A 17436-nucleotide genomic window follows, 5' to 3' on the forward strand; every position below is an offset into this window, starting at 1 on the left:
CCATTGTTGGTGGGATTGCAGGCTTGTACAACCACTATGGAAATCAGTCTGGCGGTTCCTCAGAAAACTGGATATAGTACTACCGGAGGATCCAGCAATACCTCTCCTGGGCATATATCCAGAAGATGCCCCAACTGGTAAGAAGGACACATGCTCCACTATGTTCATAGCAGCCTTATTTATAATAGCCAGAAGCTGGAAGGAACCCAGATGCCCCTCAACAGAGGAATGGATACAGAAAATGTGGTACATCTACACAATGGAGTACTACTCAGCTATTAAAAAGAATGAATTTATGAAATTCCTAGCCAAATGGATGGACCTGGAGGGCATCATCCTGAGTGAGGTAACACATTCACAAAGGAACTCACACAATATGTACTCACTGATAAGTGGATATTAGCCCAAAACCTAAGATACCCAAGATATAAGATACAATTTCCTAAACACATGAAACTCAAGAAAAATGAAGACTGAAGTGTGAACACTATGCCCCTCCTTAGAAGTGGGAACAAAACACCCTTGGAAGGAGTTACAGAGACAAAGTTTGGAGCTGAGATAAAAGGATGGACCATGTAGACACTAGCATATCCGGGCATCCATCCCATAATCAGCTTCCAAATGCTGACACCATTGCATACACTAGCAAGATTATGCTGAAAGGACCCTGATATAGCTGTCTCTTGTCAGAGTATGCCTGGGCCTAGCAAACATAGAAGTGGATGCTCACAGTCGGCTATTGGATGGATCACATGGCCCCCAATGAAGGAGCTAGAGAAAGTACCAAAGAAGCTAAAGGGATCTGCAACCCTATAGGTGGAACAACATTATGAACTAACCAGTACCCTGGAGCTCTTGACTCTAGCTGCATATGCATCAAAAGATGGCCTAGTCGGCCATCACTGGAAAGAGAGGCCCATTGGACACGCAAACTTTATATGCCCCAGTACAGGGGAACGCCAGGGCCATAAAAGAGGAGTGGGTGGGTAGGGGAGAGGGGGTAGGTGGCTATGGGGGACTTTTGGTATAGCATTGCAAATGTAAATGAGCGAAATACCTAATAAAAAATGGAAAAAAAAAAGGAAAAAAAAAAAAAAAGAAAGAAATACAAATGACAATATATAATAAAAAACTTCAGATTGAAAAAAAAAAAAAAAAAGAAAAGAAATGAAACACATTGAGATTAGTGTGAACAGAATTATTTAGAGCCCGTTTATAATGATCAGGATTTCCCTAGTATACAACAGAGAATAGATTTAAGTAGCTGGTAGGAAAGCTTGTGGCATGATGAAGTTCTTAGAAGTTATCCAGGCCAGCTGTGGAACTCTGTGAAAATGCCCCTCGGGAGCAGAGTAGCAGGCATGTGAAGATAGCTGCTTTCCCCGCCCCTCACTTGGGATTGGATGCGTGGTGTGGCCTGGCATAGGCTGAAATCTGGCCACTGAGCCTCTGCAACAGTGCAGGAAGGATAGTGATTGGAGGACGCCTTTAGGGGAGTGTTGAGAGCCTCAGGCTGGTCCGTGAAAGACACACCTCAGCAAGTGGATCTCTGTGCTTTGAGGTGGCTGGGACTCCCACAGGAGGTGGCAAAGTGATGGCGAACCATGAAGGTAACCAGTTCTCTCTAGTTTGAGAGTAGCAGCGCGACCCCTATCCCTGCTCAGGGTTCCCACTGGTCAGAAAAGGATGTTGACTGGGAGACCTCTGCATATTCCCGGCGGCTCAAAATGGCGCCTGGAGGTGTGGAGAATTCCCTAGAGGGCTCGGGCTCTGTCTCTCCTGACTTCCTCATTCGAGGAGGGGCTTTTAGACGTTTTGGCGCAGTGCCCCTCTACCCCATTAACCCCTCTATTCTAGAAGGGAAACTTTACACATCCTGGCGATTGATGGTTATTGGATGGGGCGACAGTAAAACGGCCCTTATTTTCAAGTGAGGACAGGGGGCTTGCAGAATTCCCACCTCCAGGATCACATACCTAGAGCCTAGGGATCGCCTTCTAGGAATCTGGGAATTAGAATGCCAGAAGAGTATAACAGAGGATTTCATTTAGGGGGATGTGGCTGGGATGGTGTGGGATGGGCTTCATTCATGGATGTAAGGCTAGCTTTCAAGGGATCCTCAAATTAAAACGCCAGAAAAAGTAGAGCATGAACATTTGTTGGATGGGTGTCCTTGATTGTTTGTATAAATCACTATTGTCCCATGCCTGGATATAGACTTCAATTATCCCACAAGCCACAGCTTAATAATGCAGCCCCTCCCTGCCCAGTCCTTTCCTTCTTTTACTCCCTGAACATTCTCACTAAGCAGCACTTTGTTATCATTAACAAGGGCTTCAAATTAACCGTGAAAATGTGTGTGTGTGTGTGTGTTTGTGTGTGTGTGTGTGTGTGTGTGTGTTTTCTGTGTCTGTCTGTCTGTCTGTCTGTCTGTCTGTGTCAGTGTCTGTGTGTCTGAGGGTCTTTGTATTCTGTGTGTGTGTTGGGGGGACTGTCTCTGGGTGTGTTTCTGTCTGTGTGAGTCTGTCTATGAGAGTATGTATGTGAATATGGCATAAAATGTTTAACAAGTTACATAGGCTGTAGGTTACAGGAATGTCTGCACACTGTTGAGAAGGGAGTAAGTGACTGGAAGCACAGAATTAAGAATACAGTCACATCCAGAGCTAGAAACAGGAAGACACAGAAGGAGCAAAAGAAGTGGGGAGAAGTTGCAGGGCATGGTAGCCCATGACTTCAGTCTTATCAGTGGTGAGGCAGAGGCAAGTGCATATTTCTGGATGTGAGCCCAGACTGATCTGTCATACAGACAGACCCATTCTCCTAAAACAAAACAAGATTAAAAAAGAAATTATATAGCAGATTCAGAATAGAGAAATAAGAAATAAGAACCAGAACATTCATGAGAAAAGGTCTGACTAGGGTCTGACAAACAGCAGTTAATCTTGTCTCCAAAGCCATGTGCCTAATGTAAAATTTAAATTTTTTACTTACCAAGGTATTGTTTTTTAACAAGGTCTCACTGCAGGATATCTTCCATTGGGTCTTGAAGCATGGGATAACTTAAATTCAAGGCTGGTACAGTCTGTCTGAATCAGATGCTGCCCTGGGTATCAAATTCAGTGCTTTGGTGCAATCTAGTCAAGCACTCTATGAAAAAGTAACTTTCCCGTCTTCTGAACAAGTTAAGACCTTGAGTGGTTTTTATATATGTCGGCAGATTCTGGATACACAGCACAGGCTGGCCTTCTTTGTCTTACATTGCTGGGGTCTGCTGCCAGTGCAAGATTTTAGTGTCAGCCACCACACCTGGCTTGTTGTTCACTCTGCTTTTGGTTTGTCCTTCCAAAAAACCGATTGTATTCATTTCCTGAGCTACAGATAAAATCAGTTACGAAGTACCTTTGACTGGCTTCATGGAGAAACAGGAGCAAACGGTTTGAGGTCTAAAATGATCCCAGAGCAAGAGGTTAAGGAATAATTACTTACTGCACACCTAACATAATATTTCCTTTCTTCTCTGCCAGAATCGCTTGTGTGTGTATGATGGTAAAGGCGTTGTTACATATTTGTGTGCTTTTGTTGGTATGTGAACAGGTGCACATATTTGTGTATTTGTGCTATTAGGTGTGTCTACTTCCATGTGGAGGTTGTTACCTTTGACTCTTGTTCATCAGGAATACTCCTCCTGTCTTCTGACCAGACTCTCATAGGTATCTGGGGCTTAGGAGTCAGGCCAGGGTAGTTGTCCACTACAACATCCTAGGGATTCTCTGAGCTCGGCCTTTACACACTAGGGATTACTGTTATAAATCATGGTGCTCCACATATTATTTATGTATATTGTTTCTTTTGGTATGGAGTCAGGTGTCATGTGGCATGTTATGGTGCAAATATGTGTGGATTAGAGCATATGGTGCAGGAGTTTGCTCATTCTTTTCACAATGCCATTCCTAGGGATCCAACATAGTTCGCCCAGAAAAAGAGCAACTACAGTGACTCACTGAGGCATTTCACTGGCCCTTGAGTGTGTGGTTCTTCAGGGAATCTGGGCATCTAATTCAGGTCCTAAGGAATCCATGGAAAGAGTTTACCAACTGCTATATGTCTCCAGCTTATTTAACAGACAAAAAAAAAAAAAAAAAAGACAAGATCTTTTAACAGAAAAAAAAGAAAGACAGAAAAATTATTCCCATTCTGAGTTTCTAATCCAGCCATCAAGATATTAAGCTGCGTACACAGAAAATCAAAGAACCAGTTGTGGGTTGGTGCGTGGGGGAAAAATTCTTACTTTCAAATAACATATGCATTTATCATCGGTGCATTTAGAGTTTGGAAGCAAAGAAAACTTATCCTATTATGATTTTCTGACCTTTCAGTTGATATTATGCTGCATTTGTTTATGTGTTTGTGTATTCATAACTTCGTTTATTTACCTCTTGATTTTTTTTCTGTGAAACTTCATAGTGTAGGGGCAACCTGTCTTGAAACAATATTGTGGTCAATGGTCTGTCCTAAAATCCAGTGTTCACTGAACTGGCATTCCAATGCAATCTTTCTGCTTCTGCAGTTTAAGACATGAAATTTTAGATATAATCTGTCAGGCAATGCTCATTCAGGGATGTGATAATTTCATTTGTTTCGTTTGGTTTTTAAGAAAGTGTTTCCTTTAAAGCCTGCTGGCTGGAAACAACCATTGTCACTGAGGGTGACAGTAAATTCCCCATTCTTCTGCTTTTAACAGTGCTGGGATTTTGCATATACACAGTCCTACCTGGAGTATTCTTCAAAATAGACAAACTGTTTTTTCAAAACTTCAATACCAGGCTCATGTAATACACTGGAACATTAAATGACTGCTGGCTAGGCTGAGTTCTGGGACATAGTGCATGCTTGCAAGCATGAGAATCTGAGTTTGATGTCAAGAATAATGGACTAGAAACATAATAATATCTGAGAATATGTGTAGGTAATCAAATGTAATGAGGCTAGGTCAGGAAGATAAGAGTTATTTACATGGACACTTCAGCTACAGCCCAATTTCAGAACCAGACAGGAATATATCAGAAATGTAGATAAAACATGTGCTACAAATGTATAATTTCCTTCCAATTTTAATGGGAAGTACATTTAAGTTTAAAAATCCTTCAAGATTTGGTCTTAATTACCCTTTCCAATTATAAAAACATAGTCTGCATTCTATACTCCTTTAGGAACCCTTGAGTCATATCCTGATAAAACCTAGTGGGGAAACCCTCACTCAATTCCCCATTCAGCATGCATCCAAAAAATCACGAAGGACCATCTTGATGTAATTAGACAAGGTAGTTTAATTACAGAGTTCTGGACCAACATGAATCCCCACACAGGAGATAAAGGATGTTGTCCACAAGGCTCAAAAGCTCGGGGTTTTCATGGGGTAAGGGGCTTAGGGGTCTGGAATTCAGCATAGCGGCACATTATTGGCTTATTCAAACATCAGCAGAAAAATTACATGTACGTGCAGGGTGTCAGAGTTCTGTGAATAGTTGACTCAGTTTAGATAGCCCTGTTATGTCCTCACATTCCTCTATGTTTAAGGTTAAGCTGTTCCCAGGAATGTTTTAAGTAAGGGGAATATCCAGGTTGTTTTTTCTTTTTTTCTCACCCCCAGGCAGCCTCTAGGCTCACAAACTACTAGAAATTTCTGAGTTCTTTGCATGACTTACAGGTCTTAAAATTTCATCTTTCTTTCTATCATATTTTTTCCTCACCTCTGACACCATATAGTTAAGAATATTGGGTGGGCTGTTTCTTCAAACAACACGGATTGATTCCCAGCACATTGCTCACAACCATGGATTCCAGGAGAACTGAGCCCTCTTATGGACTGCACAGGCATCATGCACACACTTGAGTCACAGGCAACACGGAGGCAAAATAACCAAAAAGATGAACTGAGAAATCAAAATGAAAAGAAATAAAACAAGTTGAGATCAGTGTGAACAGAACTATTTAGAGCCCGTTAGTAATGATCTGGATTTTTCTAGTATACAACAGAGAATACATTTAAGGAGCTGGTAGAAAAGCTTATGGCATGATGAAGTTTTTCCAGGTTTTCCATCCCAGCGGTTGAACTTTGTGAAAATGCCCCTCGGTAGCAGAGTAGCAGGCATGTGAAGATAGATGCTTTCCCTGCCCCTCACTTGGGATTGGAGGCGTTGTGTGGCCTAGCATAGGCTGAACTCTGGCCCCTGAGCCTCTGCAACTGTGCAGGAAGGACAGTGATTGGAGGTCACATTTAGGGAAGTGTTGAGAGCCTCGGGTTGGGCCGGGGAAGACACACCTCAGCATGTGGATCTCTGTGCTTTGAGGTGGCTGGGACTCCCACAGGATGTGTCAACCTGATGGCGAACTGTGAAGGTAACCAGTTCTCTCTAGTTGGAAAGTAGCAGCGTGAACCCTCTCCCTCCTCAGGGTTCCCACTGGTCAGAAAAGGATGTTGACTGGGAGACCTCTGCATAACCCCGGTGCCTCAAAATGGCATCTGGAGGTGTGGAGATTTCCAGAAAGGGCTAGGGCACTATCTCTCCTGTCTTCCTCATTCAAGGAGGGGCTTTTAGCCGTTCTGGCACTGTGCCCCTCTACCCCATCAAAGTATCTATTCTAGAAGGGAAACTTTATTATCCTAGCTATTGATGGTTATTGGATGCGGCAACAGTAAAATGGCTCTTATTTTTGAGTAAGCACAATGGGCTTGGTGAGTTCCCACCTCCAGTATCACATAACTAAAGCCTAGTGTTAGTCTTCTAGGAATCTGGGAATTAGAATGCCAGAAGGGTATAGCACATGATTTTTTAGGGGGCGTGGCTGTGAGCATGTGTGATGGGCTTCCTTCATGGATGTAAGGCTAGCTTTCCAGGGATCCTCAAATTAAATGGAGCATGAACATTTGTTGTATGGGTTTCCTTGATTGTTTGTATAAATCACTATTGTCCCATGCCTGGATATAGACTTCAGTTATCCCACAAACTACAGCTTAATCGTGCAGCCCCTCCCTGCCCAGGCCTTTCCTTCTTTCACTCCCTGAACATTCCCTGGCTATCCACTAAGCAGCAATTTGTTGGTATTAACAAGGGCTTCAAAGCAACAGTGAAAGTGTGTGTGTGTGTGTGTGTGTGTGTGTGTGTGTGTGTGTCTGTGTGTTTGTGTGTGCGTGCCTATGTCTGTGTGTCTGTGTGTCTGAGGGTCTGTGTATTCTGTGTGTGTGTGTGTGTGTGTGTGTGAGTGTGTGGGACTGTCTCTGGTTTTGTTTGTGTCCTTGTGAGTCTGTCTTTGAGAGTATGAATGTGAATATGGCATAAAATATTTAACAAGTTGCGTAGGGTGCAGGTTAAAGGAGTGTCTGCACTTTGGTGAGAAGGGAGTAACTGACTAGAAGCACAGAATTAAAAAAAACAGTTAGACCCAGAGCTGGAAACAGGAAGACACAGAAGGAGTGAAAGAAATGAGAGGTTCAGGGCATGGTAGCAAATGACTTGATTCTTAGCAGTGGTGAGGCAGAGGCAAGGGCATATTTGTGGATGTGAGCCCAGACCGAGCTTTCATACAGAAAGACCCTTTCTCCTAAAACAAAACCAAAGATTAAAAAAGAAATGATATAGAGGATTCAGATTAGAGAAAACAGAACCAGGACAGGCATGGGAAAGAAGGTCTGAAAAACTAGGGTCTGAAAAACAGCAGGTAGTCTTGTCTCCAAAGCCATGTGCCTTAAGTAAAATTTTAATTTTTTTTAATTTAACATGTTATATTTTTTTAACATGGTTATCTTCCATTGAGTCATGAAGCAAGCAATAAACTGGATTCAAGACTGGTACAGTCTGTCTGGATAGGATGTTGCCCTGGATATCAAATTCAGTGTTTGTTGCAATCTAGTCAAGCACTCTATGATAAAGTAAACCTCAGGAGTTCTGAACAAGTTGTGACCTTGGGTGATTTTTATGTATATAGATAGATTTTGGATACACAGCACTGGCTGGCCCTCTCTGTCTTACATTGCTGTGGTCTTCCGCTAGAGCAAGATTTTAGTGTCAGCCACCACACAGGTTTGTTGTTCACTTTGCTTTAAGTTTGTCTTTCCATAAAGTGGATTGAATTATATTCTAGAGCTACAGAGAAAATCAGTTACTAAGTACCTTTGAATGGCCTCATGGAGAAATAGTAGCAAACATTTTGAGGTTTAAAATGATCCCAGAGCAAGAGTTTAAGGAATAATTACATGCTCACTGTGCAAATAATCTATTTTTTCTTTTCTTCTCTGCCAGAATCTCTTGTGTGTGTGTGTGTGTGTGTGTGTGTATGATGGTGAAGGTGTGGCTACATCTCTGTGTGCTTCTGTTACTATGTGAACACGTACACATTTTTATGTACTGTATGTAACAGTAATGCTGTTAGGTGTGTCTAATTCCATGTGGAGGCTAACTGGTACCTCTGACACTTGTTCATCAGAAATCCTCCTCATGTCTGCTGAGATCAGTCTCTCAGAGGGACCTGGGGCTTAGCAGTCAGGCCAAGGTAGTTGTCCACTATAACATCCTAGGGATTCTCTGAGTTCTGCCTTCACACAGGAGGGATTACTGTTTTAAATCATGGTGCTCTACATATTATTTCCATATATTGTTTCTTTTGGTATGGAGTCAGATGTCATGTGGCATGCTATGGTGCATATATGTGTGGATTAGAGCATCAGGTGCAGGAGTTGGTTCATTATTTTCACCATGCCATTCCCAGGGATCCAGCTTAGGTTGTTCAAAAGACAGCAACTACAGTGACTCACTGAGCCATTTCACTGGCCCTTGAGTGTGTGGTTTCTGCAGGGAATCTGGGCATCAAATTCATGTCCTAAGGCCTCCATGGAAAGAGTTTAACACCTGTTATATGTCTCCAGTTGTTTTAACAGAGAAAAAAAAAGCAGGAAAATAATTCCCATTTTGATTTCTAATCCAGCCAGCAAGTCATCAAGCTGGGTACACAGAAAATCAAGGGACCAGTTGTTGGGGGGAAAAGCATTCTTACTTTCAGGTTATACATTTCACATAATTTATGCATAGGCTGAACTCTGGCCACTGAGCCTCTGCAACAGTGCAGGAAGCACAGTGATTGGAGAACGCCTTTAGGAAACTGTTGAGAGCCTCAGACTGGTCTGGGGAAGACACACCTCAGCAAGTGGATCTCTGGGCTTTGAGGTGCTGGGACTCTCACAGGAGGTGGCAACCTGATGGTGAACCGTGAAGGTAACCAGTTCTCTCTAGTTTGAGAGTAGCAGCGCGACCCCTATCCCTGCTCAGGGTTCCCACTGGTCAGAAAAGGTTGTTGACTGGGAGACCTCTTCATAATCCTAGCGGCTCAAAATGGCGCCTGGAGGTGTGGAGAATTCCCGAGAGGGCTCAGGCTCTGTCTCTCCTGACTTCCTCATTCGAGGAGGGGCTTTTAGACGTTTTGGCGCAGTGCCCCTCTACCCCATCAAACCCTCTATTCTGGAAGGGAAACTATAAACATCCTAGTGATTGATGGATATTGGATGGGGCAACAGTAAAACGGCCCTTGTTTTTGAGTGAGGACAGGGAGCTTGCAGAGTTCCCACCTCCAGGATCACATACCTCGAGCCTAGGGATTGCCTTCTAGGAATCTGGGAATTAGAATGCCAGAAGGGTATAACAGAGGATTTTTTTTTTAAGGAGACGTGGCTGGGAGGGTGTGGGATGGGCTTCATTCGTGGATGTTAGGCTAGCTTTCCAGGGATCCTCAAATTAAAACGACAGAAAAAGTAGAGCATGAACATTTGTTGGATGGGTGTCCTTGATTGTTTGTATAAATCACTATTGTCCCATGCCTGGATATAGATTTCAGTTATCCCACAAGCCACAGCTTAATACTGCAGCCCCTCCCTGCCCAGTCCTTTCCTTCTTTTACTCCCTGAACATCCTCACTAAGCAGCACTTTGTTATCATTAACAAGGGCTTCAAAGTAACAGAAAAATATGTGTGTGTGTGTGTGTGTGTGTGTGTGTGTGTGTGTATGGGGTGTGTGTGTCTGTGTGAGTTTCTGTGTCTGTGTGCCTGAGTCTGTGTGTGTCTGTGAGTGTGTGCAACTGTGTTTCTGGGTGTTTTTGTGACTGTGAGTGTCTGTCTGTGATAGTATATTTTTGAATATGGCATAAACTGTTTAACAAGCAACCTCTGCTGCAGGAACAAGTGGATCTGCACACTGTTGAGAAAGGAGTAACTGACTGGAAGCACAGAATAGAGAATATACTTATACCCAGAGCTGGAAACAGGAAGACACAGAAAGAGTGAAAGAAATGGGGAGAGGTTGCAGGGCCTGATAACACATGACTTAAGTCTCATCACGTGTGAGGTAGAGACAATTAAATATTTATGTATTTGAGCCCAGACTGAGGTGTCACTCAGATAGATCCTGTCTATGAAAACAAAAAACAAACAAACAAAAAACCCAAAGCTTAAAAATATATGGTATAGAGGATTCAGATTACAGAAAAGAGCACCAGACCAGAGATAGGAAAAGAAAGTCTGATAAGGGGTGACCAAAAGCAGATAATCTTGTCTCCAAAGCCATGTGCCTAAAAGTAAAAATTTAAATATCTATATTTGAAGTGAGAGAGTGAGCATTAATTTCGTTGGTTTCCTTGATTGTTCTTAGAAATCATTATTAGAAGTTGTTTGAGGAGGAAGCAAATAAAGGGTCACTTTCTGGCCTGCAATATTAGTGTATTAATTTCCTTAACTAATGGCAGAACTTTCAGTCTGATGTTCTTTGTGGTGTACCAAGCCAATATGAGAGTCTAAAGTTGGGCCTTGGGGATGGTATGGATAGATGAAGAGGTAGTAACTGAGTTGGGTGTTTTTTTTTTTTTTGTTTTTTTTCTGTTTTGTTTTTTTTTTGTTTTGTTTTGTTTTGTTTTTTGGTTTTTTTTTTTTTTCGGTTAGAAAGGATCTTTCCTTTCAGACTGCCAATTGAGCACCCTTTAACCCCAGTTTCCCCTTTTATTATGGTACTGGGTTCTGGGGCCAAGAGATCTAAAACATGACTAACTACAGGTCCCTGGTATCCAAGTCCATACTCTGCTTTCCAGAACACACATGCAAGTACATGGCCATATAGATAAGCACATACAAATAATTACAAAATAAATATATAAAAGGGCCAAGATGTCATTTTTATACTTGTCATTAATATTAATATCCCAAACTACATTATAAATCTTACTTAAGGTAAAAGGTGTTAAGTATACCAGAATTGGATTTAAAAGCAAACACATGCCTAAAATTGTGGCTCTCTGTTTGCCATGTCTAACTTTTAGACAATAAGACAAAAAAAAAAAAAAAAAAAGGCCTGGTTCAGAGTTCTGTGATATTCTCTTGCATTTCCAAGACAGCCTAACAGATGTCCTCAACTATAGTCACACAAAGATTTATGGAGTGTACAGTATTAATTTAACACTTGGCACTCTAATATGTGAGCAATGCTCTCTTCTTAAATTTCCAATTATCTAGTTAAGAAAGACACTAAGGATTCTTACGTTTGCCTTTCGCCATCTGGTAATCTCTGAAGCTAGCTGTTTTAGTTGTCACTGTTAAGAGCTTGTTCTTCAGGTGACTCTGTTAGCCTCTATGAGCAGACCTGGAGGGTAGCACTCTCCTTAGTTTCAGTGGGCAGAGTATTCTCTGCAGGCAAGCTCTCTTCTTGCAAGGCAGGTACCCAGATATCTGGTGTTCGAACCAGACTCCTGGCAGAAGTTGTGTTCCACTCACTAGAGGTCTTAGGATCACGTGTGGAATCCTGTGTGGGCCCTTGCGGGTGTCAGGCGACTCAGCTGGCAAGGTAGCCGGGGCTCGAGTGGAGTGGAAGGGGTTTGTGCCCCAGATCAAGCCCGGGTAGCCTGCTTCCCTATGTACCGCAGTCTCAAGTTCCGCGCGATTGGATTGGGGTAGGCGCTGTGTTCCACTCACCAGAGGTCTTAGGGTCCCGTGGGGAGTCCCGTGTGGGCCCTTGCGGGTGTTGGGCAAGACTCTGCTGTCAAGGTAGCCCGGGGCTCGAGTCTCGAGTGGAGCGGAAGGGACTTGTGCCCCAGATCAGGCCCGGGTAGCCTGCTTCCCTATGTACCGCAGTCTCAAGTTCCGCGCGATTGGATTGGGGCAGGCACTGTGGTCCACTCACCAGAGGTCTTAGGGTCCCGTGGGGAGTCCCGTGTGGGCCCTTGCGGGTGTTGGGCAAGACTCTGCTGTCAAGGTAGCCCGGGGCTCGAGTCTCGAGTGGAGCGGAAGGGACTTGTGCCCCAGATCAGGCCCGGGTAGCCTGCTTCCCTATGTACCGCAGTCTCGAGTTCCGCACGATTGGATTGGGGCAGGCACTGTGGTCCACTCACCAGAGGTCTTAGGGTCCCGTGGGGAGTCCCGTGTGGACCCTTGCGGGTGTTGGGCAAGACTCTGCTGGCAAGGTAGCCCGGGGCTCGAGTCTCGAGTGGAGCGGAAGGGACTTGTGCCCCAGATCAGGCCCGGGTAGCCTGCTTCCCTATGTACCGCAGTCTCAAGTTCCGCGCGATTGGATTGGGGCAGGCACTGTGGTCCACTCACCAGAGGTCTTAGGGTCCCGTGGGGAGTCCCGTGTGGGCCCTTGCGGGTGTTGGGCAAGACTCTGGCGGAATCACCATGCCAGACCTAAAGCTTTACTACAGAGCAATTGTGATAAAAACTGCATGGTACTGGTATAGAGACAGACAAGTAGACCAATGGAATAGAATTGAAGATCCAGAAATGAACCCACACACCTATGGTCACTTGATCTTCGACAAGGGAGCTAAAACCATCCAGTGGAAGAAAGACAGCATTTTCAACAATTGGTGCTGGCACAACTGGTTGTTATCGTGTAGAAGAATGCGAATCGATCCATACTTATCTCCTTGTACTAAGGTCAAATCTAAGTGGATCAAGGAACTTCACATAAAACCAGAGACACTGAAACTTATAGAGGAGAAAGTGGGGAAAAGCCTTGAAGATATGGGCACAGGGGAAAAATTCCTGAACAGAACAGCAATGGCTTGTGCTGTAAGATCGAGAATTGACAAATGGGACCTAATGAAACTCCAAAGTTTCTGCAAGGCAAAAGACACCGTCAATAAGACAAAAAGACCACCAACAGATTGGGAAAGGATCTTTACCTATCCTAAATCAGATAGGGGACTAATATCCAACATATATAAAGAACTCAAGAAGGTGGACTTCAGAAAATCAAATAACCCCATTAAAAAATGGGGCTCAGAACTGAACAAAGAATTCTCACCTGAGGAATACCGAATGGCAGAGAAGCACTTGAAAAAATGTTCAACATCCTTAATCATCAGGGAAATGCAAATCAAAACAACCCTGAGATTCCACCTCACACCAGTCAGAATGGCTAAGATCAAAAATTCAGGTGACAGCAGATGCTGGCGAGGATGTGGAGAAAGAGGAACACTCCTCCATTGTTGGTGGGAGTGCAGGCTTGTACAACCACTCTGGAAATCAGTCTGGCGGTTCCTCAGAAAACTGGACATAGTACTACCGGAGGATCCAGCAATACCTCTCCTGGGCATATATCCAGAAGATGCCCCAACAGGTAAGAAGGACACATGCTCCACTATGTTCATAGCAGCCTTATTTATAATAGCCAGAAGCTGGAAAGAACCTAGATGCCCCTCAACAGAGGAATGGATACAGAAAATGTGGTACATCTACACAATGGAGTACTACTCAGCTATTAAAAAGAATGAATTTATGAAATTCCTAGCCAAATGGATGGACCTGGAGGGCATCATCCTGAGTGAGGTAACACATTCACAAAGAAACTCACACAATATGTATTCACTGATAAGTGGATATTAGCCCCAAACCTAGGATACCCAAGATATAAGATATAATTTGCTAAACACATGAAACTCAAGGAGAATGAAGACTGAAGTGTGGACACTATGCCCCTCCTTAGATTTGGGAACAAAACACCCATGGAAGGAGTTACAGAGACGGAGTTTGGAGCTGAGATGAAAGGATGGACCATGTAGAGACTGCCATAGCCAGGGATCCACCCCATAATCAGCATCCAAACGCTGACACCATTGCATACACTAGCAAGATTTTATTGAAAGGACGCAGATGTAGCTGTCTCTTGTGAGACTATGCCGGGGCCCAGCAAACACAGAAGTGGATGCTCACAGTCAGCTAATGGATGGATCATAGGGCTCCCAATGGAGGAGCTAGAGAAAGTAGCCAAGGAGCTAAAGGGATCTGCAACCCTATAGGTGGAACAACATTATGAGCTAACCAGTACCCCGGAGCTCTTGACTCTAGCTGCATATATATCAAAAGATGGCCTAGTCGGCCATCACTGGAAAGAGAGGCCCATTGGACTTGCAAACTTTATATGCCCCAGTACAGGGGAATACCAGGGCCAAAAAGGGGGAGTGGGTGGGCAGGGGAGTGGGGGTGGGTGGATATGGGGGACTTTTGGTATAGCATTGGAAATGTAAATGAGTTAAATACCTAATAAAAAAATGGAAAAAAAAAAAAAAAAAAAAAAAAAAAAAAGAAAGACACTAAGGAAATCTGTAGAATCCCCATTTTAAAGGCTTCTGGAAGTAAGTATAGCTTGAATCTCAGAGAGTGAGAGGAACCTGTTACTTAACTTGTCTCCACCCATCACAGGTGATGACACCGAGGGTCTCCCATGCACTGGAGCGAGACTCATGAATTTTCCCCCATCTCCTCTGTCACATTCTTTAGAGTGTCCACTGTATGAAGTACTTTCTCAGTTGTGATTCAGTGTGTAGAAAACTTGTCTTGTTTTAATATTTTGTAATTATTGAATAATGCTCTCACAAAATTAATGCTTTCAGATAAAAATATTAATACAATTTACAAGCCAACGAGGGTCCAAAGTCTAAAATTTCTTTGCTTGAGTTTTTAATAAATGTTGTATGGGATCATTCCTGTATAAAAATGGAGAGCACACACCTGGAGATGTAGTTAACCTTGTACTGTACATGCCTAACACAGATAAATACCTGCATTCAATATAATGGTACATGCTTATAATCCCCTTCCAGTAATGGAACTTAGTGGGTGTAGGTCTGAATGTTGTATTCACAAGACCCTCAGTTTCCTACTCCAGGTCCACAAACAGATTGTTTTCAGGCTCTTCATAAAAGACTGGACGTGGAGGCTCACCCTGTAGCCAGAAGACTGGGGCAGGTGAAACAGGTTTATATAATTTTGAGTAAAATCTGAGCTGCAAAGTGATACCTGGTCTCAATGATGTGCAAAACATACACTTTTAAAAACAGGGTTCTTTGGTTTTGCTTTTCTTTTCTTTTTAAATGACCATAGTATGGCTTGTAAAACAACATCTTGCCAATCCAAATCTGTGCTCCTTTGGATGCTGTGGCTACGGTGATTTGGGGACAGCGTTTGTAGGATCCATGGCTCTAGGTACATATGTAGCATAGGGTGGGCTTATCTGATATCAATGGGAAGGGAAGCCATTGGTCCTGTGGAGGTTTGGTGCCCCAGTGTAGTGGGAAGCTAGATCTGTGAGGTGGGAGTGGGTGAGTAGCTGGAGGAGCACCCTCATCAAGTCAAAGGAGAGTGGGGAGAGGGGGGAGGTGGAGTTTGTGGAGGGGTAACAGGGAAGGGGGATGCATGAAAGGGACAATAAAAATAAAATGAAATGAATAAAATAAAATAAAAACAGGAGAACTGTCAAAGGCCTTTATTTGTAAACTGTGTTTGTTAAGAAGTAGGGTCCAGCTTAGTTGGCAGAGTGCTTGACCAGCATGCACAAAGTACTGAGTTTGATCCTCAGCACAGCAAACCACCATGAAAAGCAGCTTGCATCCAAGACAGCTTGGATGTTGGGAAGTGCTTGCTGATGTTAACTTGATATGGCTGTCTCCAGAAAGACTGTGCCAGAGCCTGACTGATACAGAGGTAGATGCTCACAGCCAGCCATTGGACTGAGTTTGGGGTTCCCTGATGGAGGAATTGGAGAAGTGATTCAAGGAGCTGAGGGGTTTTCAGCCCCATAGAGGGAATAACAGTGTGAACAGACCAGACTCCCCCCCCCCCCGACCCCGAAGCTCCCAGGAAGTAGACCACCAAGCAAAGAATACACATGGAGGAACCCATGTTGCTGGTCACATATGAGGCAGAGTAGGATGAGAGGTCTTTGGGCCTGAGGCTGTTCATTGCCTTTGTGTAAGGAAATGCCAGAGCAGGAAGAAGGGAGTGGTCAGGTGGGTGGGTGAGCACCCTCATAGATGCAGGGAGAGTGGAGATGGGATAGAGCATTTCAGAAGGGGAGACAGACCCAGAAAGGGGAAAATATTTGAAATGTAAATAAAGAAAATATCCAATAAAAATGGGATACAGCTCTAAACAAGGAGTTTTCAACTGAGGAATCTCAAATGGCTCTGAGAAACACCTAAAGAAAATCTCAACATTCTTAGATATCAGGGAAATGCAAATCAAAAAGACCATGACATTACACCTCACACCAGTCAGAATTGCTAAGATCAAAAACTCAGCTGACCTGCATGTGCAGCAGAGGATGGGCTAGTAGGATGTCCATCAATGGGAGGATAGGCCATTTGTCCTTTGAAGGCTCTATGCCCCAGTTTGGGGGAATGCCAGGGCCAGAAAGTGGGAGTGGGTGGGTTGCTGAGTAGGGGGAAGGTGTTTTTTGGAGGGGAAACCAGGAGAAGAGAAAACTTTTGAAATGTAAATGAAAAAATATCCAATAATAAAAACTCTCAGCTAACAGCAGATGTTGGTGAGGATGTGGAGATAGAAGAACACTCCTTCATTGCTGGTGGGATTGCAAGCTAGTACAACCCATATGGAAATCAGTCTTGCAGGACCTCAGAAAATTGGACATAGTAATGAAGATCCAGCTATACCACTCCTGGCCATATACACAGAAGGTGTTGCCACATGTCATACGGACACATGCTCCACTATGTTCATTGCAGCTATATTTATAGTAGCCAGAAGCTGGAAACTGCCCAGATTTCCCTCAACAAAGAAATGAATACAGAAGATCTGTACCCCATTTTTTAATAAGGTTATTTGGTTCTCTAGAGTCTAACTTCTTGAATTCTTTGTATATTTTGGTTATTAGCACTCTATAGAATGTAGGGTTGGTGAAGATCTTTGGCCAATCTGTTGGTTCCCGTTTTCTCCTTTTAACAGTGTCCTTTGCCTTTCAGAAGCTTTTCAATTTTATAAAGTCACATTTTCATTTGTTGATCTTAGAGCCTGAGCCATTAGTGTTCTGTTCAGGAAATTTTCCCCTGTGCAGATGTGTTAGAGGCTCTTTCCTAACTTTTCTTCTATCAGTGTATCTGGTTTC

At 43.5% G+C, this 17436-nt stretch overlaps 1 protein-coding gene across 2 annotated transcripts in view; it reads left to right on the plus strand.

Moving 5' to 3' along the window:
* The first annotated feature begins 1481 nt into the window (after nucleotides 1-1481).
* Gm15091 (predicted gene 15091) overlaps nucleotides 1482-17436 on the plus strand; it is a 43365-nt gene continuing 27410 nt past the window's right edge. Inside the window, exon 1 of one of the 2 annotated variants that reach the window (XM_011247835.2) lies at nucleotides 1482-1610. In XM_011247835.2, coding sequence (XP_011246137.1) covers nucleotides 1595-1610 — 16 coding nt within the window. In that variant the 5' untranslated portion in view covers nucleotides 1482-1594. The remainder of the gene's footprint in view (nucleotides 1611-17436) is intronic. The other variant, NM_001122735.1, reaches the window with a different exon arrangement.

The sequence above is a fragment of the Mus musculus genome, chromosome X (assembly GCF_000001635.26).
Source record: "Mus musculus strain C57BL/6J chromosome X, GRCm38.p6 C57BL/6J".
Taxonomy (NCBI): domain Eukaryota; kingdom Metazoa; phylum Chordata; class Mammalia; order Rodentia; family Muridae; genus Mus; species Mus musculus.